General features: G+C 49.8%; 1 protein-coding gene across 2 annotated transcripts in view; it reads right to left on the reverse strand.

Annotated features, from left to right (window-relative positions):
• The window catches only part of Shrm (shroom), a 483,537-nt gene that overhangs the window by 12,406 nt on the left and 456,207 nt on the right, over window positions 1-14,924 (reverse strand). For both annotated transcript variants that reach the window (XM_084602015.1, XM_084602016.1), the window contains one exon: window positions 6,875-7,602. In XM_084602015.1, coding sequence (XP_084458141.1) covers window positions 6,875-7,602 — 728 coding nt within the window. The remainder of the gene's footprint in view (window positions 1-6,874; window positions 7,603-14,924) is intronic.

The following is a 14,924-nucleotide window of genomic DNA, read 5'->3' on the forward strand; positions in this document are numbered from 1 at the left end:
TGGTCGCGATAAAGTTTGTAGCGCAGGCGTGCGCCCACATGCGCGCTTATAACCACGTCGATGCGCTTTTACGCGGCGAGCTATACGAGAGCGCCACACGTTCGTTATAGTCACTGGCATCGCTGCGGGCCTGCTGCAGAAGCTGTCACCCCGCTTGCCATCCGGCGTGCTGCTGTCGAAGAGGCCGGGAAGCGAAAAGGGAATAGAGGCAGGAGAAGCGCGGGGATACGCACCGAGCAGGAGGGACCCCTTCTCTTCCGCACTGGGACCGCAAAACGAGAGCGACCCGTGATGGATGGCGGAAGCCCGTCACGTCCCCTTTCGCGGAAGCCAATGCGAGCCCCCTTTTCTCGTCGCCCGAATCGATACGGCCGCGGTCGGAACACCCATCTCCCTGGAGCCTTACACACGTGCCGCTCGGGCCAAAAGGTACGAGCGCAGGTACGCGCGCACCGAAAAGAGAGATATGCGCATAGCTATATAAGGGGCGCGCCGCGGTTATAGGCGGCTTCTCTTCCAGTACAGCGAACAATTCCGCGATCGCAAACCTCTTGCACGGGAGGACCGAGTCATTCAAAATGAAATAGAGTGTACCGTACACTCGCAAGAAAGCACTGAGTAGCGCGCAAGGTTATTTTGCTTTCTTTGTCGTTCGCTCAACTATTTCGCTTGGTTTGAAGGAGCAATAGCGATACTGCAGACGTACAGCCCGAGCGCAAGACTCTTACGTCTCGCCATTCTTACGGGTGAGGGCGCTTGGCAGCGCGACGCATGGAGTATCATGGAGACGTCCACTCGACTAAGACACCGGCCGTGGGCTTCATCATGACATGGCTAAACCAGCGCCATATAACGCTCGGCGAAAAAATTCAGAGGACTGATGCGGAGAAATCGTGCACTGATATTTCCCTTTCCCTCGCAAGTCTATTCCAAATTCTGATTCGATTGTCTCTCGGTCACCAATACAGTTCAATTACGACTCCATTCCAGTTCTCTTTCTAATATTGTTCCACTTCTGTTATGAATTTTATTTTATTAATTTTTGCTGAGTTACCATTAGTCGTATTCAATTTTGCCGAGTTATTCACAGCCTCGCCCCTCCCTTCTCTCCCCTGCAAGTAGGGAAAACAATTTCCCTCTCTCCATCCACTGCCATCCAACAGTGGCAGATGGCCTAAACACCACCCGGCACGGTTGCCAGGTGAGTGACTCGCACAGGCGCCGACGCTGAACAGTTTTCGCTTTCATCACTCTTCGGATGACAACGCAAAAAGCGGAGGTAAAACGACAGAACGGAGGGGGCCGGCTGGGGGGAAAGATTACGCACTTTTCTGCTTGGCTGCTGCACACCTTGCTGCAGGAGCAGTATCAGACGATGTAGCTGTGTTCCGCGAGAGAGCGATGCACATTATCAACACTCGCACGCGCGGGCGCGTGCGGGCGTTTCTGTGGACGACATGCACGGTACCCTCCCAAATGAGATTAGAAGCAAGTCGGCTTTTCCTGCGTGCATATGGCGGAGGTTTTCTCCAAACCCGCTTCCGTGTAGCGCGCCCTTGCTCGTCGCTGCCGCCTAACGCCTTTGGGAGGACTGAATCAACGGCCTCGTTGCTTTCTTGCCGTTTTTTTTTTTTTTTCCTCTTGTTCCCCATCTTCTTTTAAGCCAAATATCGAATGCAGAGATCCTCTGCGGCACTAGCCTCTTCCGATGAAAGCGCGGGCCGCACGGTTGCGGAAAGAATCTGAAGAGGTTGGGACGGCGGTGAATCAATTTAGTTGCGAAACGACACGGCCGTGCACAAGCGTTCATCCTTCCGGATAACACTATAGCGTGCCGTGAGGTCTACATACACAAGGCGCAGCATAGCGGGAGAAAAAGTTCCAAATGAAAGATAGGAGAAGAAAAAAAAAAAAGAATGCAGGAAATTATTGGGTCACGGTGGAGTCGGCACATTACGAAACAAGGACTGAGCGAAAAAGACAGTAGTAGATAGGTTCTCTTTCATCAAATGACGCCCGCTCCTCTTCGAAAATAAGACAACAGGGCGCGACCTTGTCAAGGGCGCGGATGTCGATGGCATATGCACATCTTTCGCTCCACGATTCATGTATTTAGTTTAGGAAAGGTAGAAGCAAAAAGCCAGCAAACCCGATGACCAAGAGGACTGAGACAAAACACGGGGAAGGAAGCACTTGCTTGTTCTTTTCTGCTCCATTTGTCGTTTCTTTCTCTTCAATTTTCTTGTTTTGCTCAAATCTTTCCTCCCTGGGTCTGAGTACGTCTGAGCAGCTATTCTCCCCAGCGAGGATCAATGCACGCTCGATCAAATTCGCGCGGCCTTCCGTCGGAGCCGTCCGTCGCATAACCACTCGCGGTCGTGCCTCGAGCGATGGCTTGCTTCGCACCGTGTCTCCGGCACGGCGGTCACTGAGGATCCGCTGGGGAAGTAAGCCGTAGATTGACTGGGAAAATGAGGAACTGTCATCTTTCAAGCAGAGATATACACGTGTGATTGACGCCCAGCTTCCATATCTTCCGCTTTCACTCCAAAAAGCGAGCATTTCGGTTCTCTTCTTTGTTCTTACGCGGAGTGTGTACAGCACGTTCGGTCGAAAAGCCATCGGCGTCGTAGGCACCACGCGTCGAAAGCATTCGCATAGAAAATTCCTGATTGGGCGACAGGGTTATGACGTCACAACCACACGACCTCGTGTGGGAAGAATTTCAAACACACCGAATTCAAAATAAAACAATACAGCGAACTCGAGAAGGGTCCAAATGAAACCAACATTAGCGAGGTGGTTCCTCTTGATTGAGGTATTTCAGAAATTATAAGTAATTCAACGAAACAAAATTTGTCACCTTTCCGGTTCGAACCCAGCTCCTCTGCATGCCAGACGGGCACGCAACGCAAAGGCGGCTGTTTGTTCCTTTATTTACATTGGCCACGAAGGGTCATTGACACTTGTCTACCTAGTGAACGCGTGGTGGTGCGTACGACTTACTAACATGTGTTTGGGATATGCACCCCGTCATGGTGATTTAGTGGCTAGGGCTCTCGACTGTTGTGTCCAAGGATGTGGGATCGAATTCCGGCTGTGGCAGCCGCTTTTCGATGGCAGCGAAAAAAAAGGCACCCCTGTGCTGTGCGATGTCAGAGCAGGCTAAGAAACCCCAGGTGGTCCAAAATTTCCGGAGCCCTCCACTACGGCGTCTCTCATAGCCTGAGTCGCTTTGGAGCGTTAAATCCCACAAACCAAACCAATTAAAACTGAAAGGATTTAAACAAGAAAATAAAAATAAAATCGCGCGACAAAGAGCCGGTGTTAGAGGCGCTCGTGTCTACTCTTAAGACGAAGCCTAAGCGTCCCCTATTTTTTTTTTTTTTTTAATGCGTTAGCATCAGAGAAGCCCCAGCATGACGAAAAATTGTACAGCGTATAGTATTGGTTACGATTTGCTACCTGCCAACAGTGGCAGGGGCAGAGGAAGATCCCTCTCCGCTGGTAGGGGAGCGGAGGCAGAGGCCGGATAGCTTGGCCGCCACTGAGAGTAATCCAAAGACGAAAATGACCAGGAGTGCATGTTTCAGCAAACATGAGAATAACTCAGCAAAAAAGAAATGGCAATTAAAAGCACGGAAGAAACAATATGGTAATGCTTTTCTATAGCATGATGATAATTAAGCGCCGTTGTAATTACCTCCGCAGCGAGAGCTGTCACGCAGGATTGGTCTAGCCATATAGGTAGCCCTATATTTTACCGCGGAGTGTACAACGTCATCCGGGAAGGGTACTCCCTTGACGGGGATGGGACAGGTTGGTCACCGTCGCTTGCGGCAGGGGCTAGCCTGCCACCGAATTTTTATCTGTTGTAGGCCGTCATTGCACCCGCCACCGCTTCGGTGGTAGACGACGGCTGTTGTTGCGGCGCGCGTCTTTTTCTCCCTCTTCCTTTTTTTTTCTTCTCTATTTTCTCTTCTGTCCGCACGAGGCAGCGCAGGTGGCTCAGCTGCAGAGCCAGTAGCAGGCCCGCGCATTTTCTTCTCCTTCTTCCTGCAGACACAACAACGTCATCCGGAAGACTTTGATTACTTGGAGAATTCATATAATTTCAGCCTGCCTTGAACGCCACGTGGTAAAATGAAGAAGAAAGGGTGGAAGATGACAGGTTGTGAGGTTATTGCCAGAGCGGGTCGAGTAATGCGCAACCCGGGCTGTGTTAAAGTCTGCGACTATAACCAGAGGGTTGGTGCTTGCCTCTTTAATTGCTTTGTAAATATGGCGCGGCAGCAAACCTTTGTCTGTGAATGTGGTTGCCACGGCCGCGGCAACCACTGGATTCTTCCCGGGAAGAATCCGGTTACTTTGCGGATCGCCGTTCACGCACATGCTACTCTATTAATCTCTGATCCCTTAATTTGTGCCTCTATTATCTTACGCGTACTCATTAGCATTAACATACAGTCGTAGCCCTGTGTTCTAGGAAACGGTGATTTCACTGAATAAATTGCAATGATTGCACAATTATAATGAGCAAATCAAGATAGTTTTTGGAAGTTTAAAAGACGAGAAAACAAGAGAACACGCTCGTGGACTTAAATCGCCTTCTGATGTAGCACGCCCGATGAAAATTTTGCTGGTTTCATCGACAATCTTAGCTTTTCTAGAGATGATAGAATGTCTTTTGCTGAATGGCAGCTTGTGATTCTGCTGATTTTAAAACTGCTTCGGACAATGGGCTTTCTGCAACAGTGTGAAGATACTCCTTTACGAGCGGAAGTAAAAATATTTGACAGCTGTACTTTCTTACCTGGTGTGATATCTCCGGAAACTGTACGGTTAAACTGTCGTTGCCTTTTGAATTTAATCCGTTCCGAAGAATGCACATCGCACCCTTTTCCTTTTGCGGAAAAGATACCAAGAGATCGGATTGCAGACACTCGGCACGCTCGCACGATCCACTATCGTTATCTTTCTATTGTTTCCTTTCGCCACGCGCACGCGCGGCAACCTTCGTGAGAAACCTCGCTTTCGTCTCAAAACATCAACGAAACGTGGTCAGCGTTCACGTGATCACCACGCGTGAAAAACCTTTCTTTCTTCCTCACCAGCGGAGACAAGCCATTATCTGCGCGAGCTTGCATGTCCCAGATTCCACGCGTTCGTTTACACAAGAGACGCCAGCAGAGCGGAGGACGAGCCCGACCTCCTACGAGGCCACGGAGGGGCCAGCACGGCCGTGTGACACCGAGCCTCGCTATACGGCCGGCCAGCTTTATCGCGGCCCAAACTGGTATATAACAACGCGGACCGAAGAAGAGATTCGACAAAGCGCGATAGAAGAAGACATCGCGACGAAGACGACCCACTTTCGAGAGGCGGAGAACGACGCTCGCGGTGACATCCAGAGAAAGCGCCATGCACCCCCACTCCTTCCTTTCACCGCGGAGGAGACACGGACTGTTTCCTCCTGCGTGTACCAACACGGTGGACAACCAAGAGGGCCGAGCGGTACTTTTTTTTCTTTTTTCTTAAAGACACGCTCTATTTATACCGTCGACCGCCAGCGGCGCGACACTTATAGCGCAGTCTCGATAACGGTTTATTCTTTCTCCGTCTTCGCGACTTCGGCGGCGGGTGGGCATACGGCACATCGCGCAGCTGGCCCTCCACCTGTCTCCTCCTCCTCCATCGTCGTCACCGTCGGAATGCGTCCCGCAGAGATAAAAAGAGTGACGAAGCGAACGGCGCATGGGAACGGCTATTTCTCTGCCGATGCGGGACCGCGGAACGTTTCCATTAACGAACGCGCAACACCGCTTCGCTTTCCTACCAGCATCGCTGAGAGCTGGTTTCTCGCCTTGGCAGGACACCAGCATATACAACGAGCACGAAACAGCAGGCTTGTCTCGCCACCAAGTTTTTTTTTTTTTTTTTTTTTCTTCACGCACGTTTCGTTTCATACTGGCTGTTCACGCCTTAGCGGGACCGTGCGCGAATAGGTTGGGTCGGTACGTACGCGAATCCGAAACACGGAGTTTCCCCCGTACAGAGCTGCTAAAATATCTGCGTCGCGTGGCGAACGGTCTGCATTGAACACGGTGTGGTCTAACTTCGCTACAAGTATACAGGTGAATCGCGAGAGGATAAACTATGTTCAGCGTGCAGAGAACAAAAGCCAGAGCTTGACTAAAAGATCAAATTTCAAAATGGCGCAGCGTGAAGAGAGCGCTGAGAAAGATGCACTAAGAAGAAAGGAATTGAGCGTACAAATAGAAGCTTGCAAAGCACTGTTGTGATGGCGAAAAAAAAAAGAAGAAAAATGTTGATGAACGGATTGACTGCTCCAGTCAACGCAGTATCGTGCGAACGCGTCAGAGCCTCGACTGTCAATCCAAATTTGAGTGCTTTCCGACCTAATTATGAATATCGGGGGTGGGCCAAATTGTTTTTGAACAATGCGACAGCGGTGTGTTCTAGATCCATTGCGCACAGGTCGAAGTTGATGAACACCACGAGTCCACGACACGTAACCCACATCGTGAGAGTGCAGCGAAAACTACGAGGTTCCGTACGTGCTCACTTCCCACTAGAAATGGGTTCGGATCCGCCCGCATTTTCTGAGCACTGCAGAGGCTTCACACAGGATTTGCGGCTGGGTCTAACCGTGTTCAGCAGTGCTCGCTCACTAAAAGCAGCCACAAAAAACATCGTTACCACTTGAGATTTTTCATTAAAGAAAAGGACTCCGTGGGATCTGTAAAGATGGAATCTGTCTCCGCACTTCCGCACCGCGGTCGTCTTCCAACAACAGCGCGAAAACAACTTTCGAACAGGCAACGGATTCCCAAAGAGAGGCATGCACACTCACCGAGTAGGGAGCGTAGCGCGGCGTCTCCGTACCGCGAGGCGAAGTCCTGCGACAGGCGTTCGCACTCCAGCTCTTCCTGGCTTTTGGTGGCGCCACGCCTCAGCTGTACTACGCCCCACTCCTCGTCGGGACCAGTCTGCGTCGCCGAGTTTGTGCGCCGGCTTCCCGTCCCGGCGCTGGTTGCGGTGTTTGTCGCCGACGGCGGCGGGGGCCACTGGTCGTTGCAGCAGCCGTTACACGCCACGGGCGACGTCGACGACTGGTCGCCACTCGTTGTCGACGGCGACAGTGCGTTGTTGTTGTTATTGTTGTTGCTGAAGCTGTTGATGCTGACACTGCTGCCACCATTAGCCGTCGTGGTGCTGCTGTTGACACTACCGTTGTTGTTGTTGAGGGAGTCCGTCGGCTCGCACCGAGGTGGCGCGGTTTTCGGCGCGTCCTGACTAGCGGCCGTCGTCGTTACGGGCTGAGCGGGTCCACCAGGACTAGGCCACGTGTGCGGCGGGAAGCTGAGCGGCGACGAAGGACAGGAGGAAGAGGGCGACTCGGAGCTGGCCTCCTCCGAAGTGAGCTCGGAGCCCTGGTCCGAGCCGGGACACGAGTCCGGGCCCGAGTCGGCCGCCTCGCCTCCGCCCCCGTGGTAGCTGCGCCGATAGTTGCCCTGGAAGCCTTGGCGGCCGGGCTTCCGCTCGGTCCGATACCACATGTACGAGTTCTTGGGGTAAACCCTGCGTCCAGAAGAAGGAGCAAATAGGAATTTAGGTGGGGAAGCGCTTGTTCATGGACTTTAATGAAACGAAGCGCAGACAGCCTCGTCCACACTGACAAAGTCTAACTGTTTTAGGTTGGACATATATAGCGCACACTATATATATATATATATATATATATATATATATATATATATATATATATATATATATATATATATATATAGTCTTGAAGCCATAGGTAGCGTAAGAGGGTTCTGGCAGAGCTTTCGCCCTCGCTCTTGATCACGGTCTACGTGACGCAGGCGGTAACAAAGGACGTCCCACGTCCGCCGCTATGGCTGAGGGTGGCGCTGGTGAACACTCTTAAGGTTCGTATACAGACAACATAAATACCCAAGAAAGTAGCAGGGGGGGCAGCGGCCGATGTAGCTCAGTTGGAAGAGCACCGGACGCGTTATTCGGAGGTCGTGAGTTCGGATCCCACCATCGGCACGTTGTTTTTTCTTCTACTTTGTGTCTAATTATCTTTCCCCTAAACAGATTACATTACTAATTTCTGTGATTATCCAAGTAAACACTTCAAAAAAAAAAAAAAAGAAGACAAGGTACCATCCCCAACGCTTTCCTTGGCCTCGCCGACTGTTGGCTTCTTTCCTTCATATATATATATATATATATATATATATATATATATATATATATATATATATATATATATGACTCCGTCCGACATCTTTCATAGTACTTGTTAGCCAATATTACAGCGTCGAATACGCAAAGAAAATAATGTGCAAAGCTCAAACCTTGCTTCGGCCGAATCGCCACAGTGGCACAGGTAATACGGCACACGTGCTGATCGGAATTAATTAGGCATAAAACAAAAGAAATGCGTTTAAAACAAGACGTCTGCATGCCGGCATTATATGGCAGCTTCCACCGAACAGTCTTACAACAGCAGCGCCGAAATCTGCAACGCGTAACACTCCGCAGACAACCCACAGATGGCAGCCTATTCGGAAGGGTAGAGCTTGTCGCGATCGCGCACAGCAATGGAAGAATGCTTTTTCAACAGTCTCTATGGCCGTCGCGCAGGCACACAGATAAAAATAAAATAATAAAAAAGGTTATTAAGCGACCGAGAGCGGCAATGTCACGTCCGCAAAACCAGGCCCCCAATAACGTACGCTCGAACGAGCGAAACTGCGCTCTGTGATGCGGAAGCAGCGAGCTCATTCATTAGCGTGCACCCGTTTCGTGCTTGCCGCATGCGTCCCGAATGAGGATCAAGAAAATCTGGAGGAGCGCGGAATGCGATGGCGATCTCTGGCGTGATCCGCTTGCTGCGATGGTGGTGACACACAGCGACACGCATGGTCGAAAGAAGGGAAATAAAAGGTCATGTGTCAGGAGAGGAGACTGTGACGCGAGAAAATATACTGTCGACCAAAAACAGAGAGACGAAGTGGCTTTGATGAGTAATGGGATTCAAACAAATGCCCGCGAGGATGAACAAGCACAGCTCGTTTGAACGCTTGCGTTAATTTTTATGACATTTTAAACGTTTATTAGAAAACGTTTACGCGAACCTCAGTTGTTTGTTTCTCGCGCAAGAGAAGAAAAAAAGGCTCCCTCTCAGCAAAAAGAGGACTAACGAAGAGAAAACTCCGGTTGTTTAGATACGCGCTATCTTATGATTTAAACAAGCGAGCTATGAAAGTAATGACGTCAAACACTTCGCCCAAGCTTTACTACAGTCTGCCTCTATTACTTCTTTGCGAGATAAGAGTACGATGCTAGGATGTCAATCAAATTGCAGAGTGCTTTCTGATGCCACTTGAAGCCTAACGCAGCCTTCCCAATATACGCGATTCTGTACAAAATCACACTGTCCGTAAGGCGAATATCAAACAACGAAGAGATGGACAAAAGGTCCCTGTGCTTCAAAAAGCGCAGCACGAAATCAGCGAGAACTAATTTGCAAGCTCCTCCCACAAGAAACGGCATAGCGTAATACTCCGACAGCCATAGAAGACGAACAGGTACAGCAAGAATAAAGCTGTCGCAGAAGAAGAAAAATAACAGCTGTCGCCAGGCCGGAATATATTAGTGAAATGCCGAGACCCGAAAACGATGCGTGAGCAAATTAGTTTCGGGCAACGCCGCACCAAGGCGGGACCAGGCCTTTTGTTCGTTCAACAGGCGAATCCATCACAAAGGCTCTTTTCATCGCGCCGAAATTGTAGAGGGAGAGGGGGGATGGGGGGAAGGCGTGCGCTGTAATGAGAAGAATGTAGAGAATGCGACGCATGAATTCAAAGCAGCCGCGGAACATTTCGTGTCTAAAACTGCACGCGGCGTAAGGTCAGCGGTTTCTTTTTCGTCTCCTCCGAGTGTGAGGAAAGCTCAAAGGTTTATGGAAAGGAAAGTGAAAAAGGCAGAACAAAAGGAAGTAGACCGAAAAAAGTTTCCCTTTGGAAGCGCGAAAGGTGCCGTAGCGCCTTACAGCGGCCGAACCTGCGCTAATGTGTCCTGTGCAAGCAGACGCTGAGCGCTCCCGACAAAAGCGCGAAAAGACGAGAATCATTCGGCCATGTTAAATTATTCTTGGAACTACCCCACCGCGAGGACATGCACAGCTGTGGGATCCCCGTGTGCAGTCTTATTCTGCTACGTCTGCATCTCTTTGACGATACTGCAGCGCCAGCGACAAAATGCGTCGTATTAAAATCACAGGGGCCTTCGTGAATCCGACGTCTATTTGTCAGTATGTTATCGTTGTCAGTGTAAGAAATGATATTTGTGTGCAAAGGATATGAGAGCCCTGCTCCTGCTTCTTCACCGAGAGGCCAGATTAGGCATGTAGCTCAGATTTTCTTCTTGGAAACGGCTAAATGTAGATCTTGTAGAGGGGGAGAGAGCGGCGAGGTCAGCTTGTTTCTGAAGGAGGCGGTGCTGAACCGTCACCACCGAGATCTTGAAAAGGCTACAGCGAACCCCAGCAGCCTACGTCACGACTGCGGGCGAACGATAAAGAGGCAGCAAATGAAGCTGCTAGTGCGGACCTGAGCCGGGTCACGTGGTGTGCCCTGGCCACTTTACCCATGCCCGTGTGCGCAGATTCGTTTGCTGACCCTTTATCGCCTGTCCGCTGTCGTGACATTGGCTGCTGAGAGAGAAGATAGTGCACAGCTAGGGCTTATTACAGTCACAGTGGGGACGGCTAACCCCCCCTCCACAAACACACACACACCCCGCCCTTCTGGTTTTCTGGATATGTGCCTCGGCATATATATACGTTTTTTACCTACATTCGGCTTCGAAATACGCACGAAGATTCCGAGCGGTGAATCGTAAAACACAGAAGGTAATAAAAATGAGGTATCCAATACTGGACAATCTTAGGCATGCGGCCAAAGCAAAATAGGTATCTTAGAGAAAACAAGCGCTCCGGTTATGCATGCTGTCCGCGAGCATTAACAAAATAAAATAGAAAGAACACGTGGTTATACCTTTACCTTTGCTCAGTTTCCAGTTTAGTACAATGAAGCGTTTCAATAAGACAGCAGCGAACTATAAGCCCGGCACACACCCTCTCTATTAAACAATGTTTGCGAAGTACCACAGTTACCGGTATAAAGCACGCAAGGCCCAGTTTTGGATGAAAAAAATGTAAGTTTACTACGTAGATTCAACTATGGGTACAGTCCGCAAAACCCGAAACTTCAATCTTCATGTACAATCCGCACTTTTTACAGCATTATTTATGGCATATCACACGAAACGAAATCCTTCACTAGACGCAGCAAATTTTGTCAAACGACAGTTATACAGAAAGCGACGACAGAATACTAACGTCTGCTTACGTCAGATGTCACATTGCTCGAATCGCGGCCGGGTTATCGGCAGTTACAAGACCCCCTCGTCCGACTTCCCCTTTGCCGGGCAGACCAGTACACCGCGGTGGTCGCGTTCCAGCCTAGCAAACGGCGGCGCAAGGGAAAGACGAGGAGAGTTTGTTGACATGGCCATCCGGCTCGGCGGCGGCAGCCGGAGAATCTCCAGAGCTGCTTCGGCCAGAAGAGAATGCAAGTGGAAAAGATTGGATGGCGGGTGAGGGGGGTCTCGCGAGGATGGGTGCTTTCTGCCTATTCAGCCAGGTCGCTGGTTCGATGCCCGTGCATCGAGTTGTGGGTAGTCGTGGGCGTCTTATACATTGCGCGGGGCCATCTCATCTCCCAGCGGGAAGCCCTTCTCCAGACTCCGCTGCCACGCTAACCGCGCCAGCCGGCCGGCCGGGCGCGGCTTGGCCGAGGGCTTTTGCTGGGCCTTCTCTTCCGCCAACGGCGGCCGCTGCGCGCGCGAGAGAGAGAGAGAGAGCAAGACCAGCGCGCACTCCCCATTGCCCGCGGCAGAGCACCCCGTGCAATCTCTCTTTCTTTTGCCGAAAGCGTGAAGACATTCCAGTGTGGTCGGAGGGCCCTTCCGGTTTGGCCCCGGCACCCACGCGTGTACCGTGATGGCGGCGTCTTCTGAGTGCATGGCGGAAAGGCCAAAGCTGCTCCTAAACAAGGCTTGCCGAAATACGAATATGAAAAAAGAAAATACGCTATCCAAAATCATGTCCCAGCGCAGAGTACGTAGAGATTACGTAGAGTGGGTTGAGAAGCGTTTCTTCCGCGCAAGTTTCGCCGTAAGCTTGCGCGCACCAGGAGCACGGCGTATGGGCCTGCAAAGAGGGGATGGACGGAGCCACACTGAGGATACGCACATCTATTCTTTGGACGCATTCGTAGACGTGACGGTTATTTGGGAATGGAAGTGTCGTGCAAAGCGCGAATGTCATTCGTGCGGCTGTATCCGTCGATTGTATAAGGAGTATGCTGCTACGTCACAACGAAGGCGATTTTTTGGTGCATGTATAGCACGGCGAAAGGCTGCAAGCATATCTAATCTCCTTATCATCGCCTCCTCCGGCTTGCAGAGCTGAAGCTGCGCTATGCAACACAAAATGGCACTTGTGACATCGCTTGAATAACTCCTATAGGTGGGCGCACTAACGATTGGTTTGGTTGGTTTATGGGGTTTATCGCCCAAAAGCGACTCAAGCTATTTGAGTGTGTTCTACTGTCAGTCAAACACTGAGGCGAAGCCAATAGAGGCACAACAAACAGAACTGAAGTGAAACGAATAGAATGGCGAAAAACGAATATAATTTCACTGTAACTGTAATATCACCCCGGCATACATTCACTGAATCAAAACTTGTACTCGCTGAAAATTCCCAACCATGCGTTCACGAAAGGGCCATATCGGGCTTCGGCAGTTTTCTCTGCACCCTCATAATCCCCGCAGCGGAGTTTTGCGCGGCTAAAACTGAGGCCATGAATTATTTAGCAGCTGCATGAGCTCGAACAGCTTGCATTACGTAAGCGCAAAATTTCCAATCAATTTATTTTTTTTTTATGCTAAGCAGAAATCGAACAGTTGGGTGTGAGAAGCGTCCCGCCTAAACTTGACCATGCAACTAAAAAAAGGAAAGAAAAATATAAATTGCGCGGAGATGCAGCTGCCATTTTGGGCACCGACCAAGTTAATGCACGAGCAAAAATGATGAGATAAGCCAGCTCTTCTCTAAACGCTCGTTGGAGGTTCGGCGTGGGATACTAAATAGGTAAAGATTAAATGCCCATCAGTTGGGTAATCCCATTCGGCGGCGCCGCATCATCCGGTATTTACCCGGCAGTCACAGCGCGTATCCTTTATGCAAATACTCGGGGGCCATGCCGCGAATAAAAGCAGTCCTGACCCTTCCGGCTCATTGACAGCCGCGGGCAGTGGTGCACGGCGATTAGAAGCTGCTTGACACCCGCAAAGAGGATTATAGCGAATTACGCTCCTCGCGTATGCATAGTTAAGAGAGCCTCCGGTATAGAGCTCTCGACGACCGGAGCTCTAACCTTCTTGCCTGTATATTCTCCTCTGCCTACCTTCGCACTCCAGTCCCTTCCAATTTCGGAGATGGTAAGAAACTCGCGCAAGACAGCTTAATCGCATATAGAGAGAAGGAAGGATCGATAATGAAGTTGTTCGCCTTACGCTCGTAGCTTAACATATTTTTGTTATTAGAACTCTCGCGCTTAAAAAACATTACCCAGTTAGCAGCTGCGAATTTAGGTACAACACGCATCTTGTTTGCGTTCTTGCTTAATTGCTACCAGTTTTCTTCTTCTTCTTCTTTTTTTTTTTTTTTATAGGCTCGATGCTGGAACACCGCGAATATGTTTCGTACACAGGTTTCAAATAATAGACAGCTTCAATGATAGTTAAAAAGACGAAGTAAAGAAAAAGAAAAGGAGAGCAACGTCGTGAAACAGAAGGATGCGGTTTGTCTCTTGTAGATGTATAACCATAGATGCGCCAGGGCGTTGCTTCGGTTGCTGGGCAATAAAACTCATTTCTTCCGCTAAAGTACTTTCCTTTTGTCGTCTGCTCGACACAGCTGATCTGATTGGCCAATCAACGAGTGAAGTTGGTGACCGCAGAAGAATGGATCGACATGGTCACTGAACGCGAGGGTTTTCATGCATGCCGAAAATTCACCTAGCCGACCGTCAATACGCCAGATTAAGGCAGGTAAACAGTTTCCAATGACGATGTAAACCTGATACTTGATTTTCATCGAAATTGATGGCGGTTCTATTTCAGTGAGACAACCGCAAAATCCTAAACCGCCTTTCTCCCCGGAAGGGTTACTGGCGGTGACAGCCGACGAACCGTGAAGCGCGTGGGTCTTGCTCGCGGCTCAGAGATGGCCGAACGAATGATGCTTCACTTTTTTTTTTTTTTACGTTTCTTTATCCTTCTATTTTTCTTACCCACAGGCCTACGCAACTATTAAAACGCAGACACAAATTCTGCGCACGTTGAAACTGTGTGAAGGCTGACTAAAATCTCCAGAGCAGTCCAACAAACCACCAAGAGGTTTCAAGGAAGAAAAAAAAAAAAAGGCCGCCAATTTGAATAAGATTAGAAATCATATACACTGTTTCAGATGGCTAATTTGATTTTCACGCTATAATGCCGGCACCAAGGACAGCTCTCTGATGAACGCGTGGAATTAATCACGACTCGATGGCAGCCGTTACTGATGCCGGTCATTCTCCGCTCCAGAGATATCGCACAACCAATTCAATTCAATTGACAGCCAATTCAATTCACACTGAGATTCAGAGGTCCAAAGCAGAACACCATCAGTACGAAGCTTGGCGTGCCCTTTAATAATATACACGATTAAGAAAACCAGGATGCAGCTTCCTTGCTTAATATATATCAGTATT

Source organism: Amblyomma maculatum, chromosome 4 (genome assembly GCF_055883805.1).
Source record: "Amblyomma maculatum isolate TAMU_Amacu chromosome 4, ASM5588380v1, whole genome shotgun sequence".
Classification (NCBI taxonomy): Eukaryota; Metazoa; Arthropoda; class Arachnida; order Ixodida; family Ixodidae; genus Amblyomma; species Amblyomma maculatum.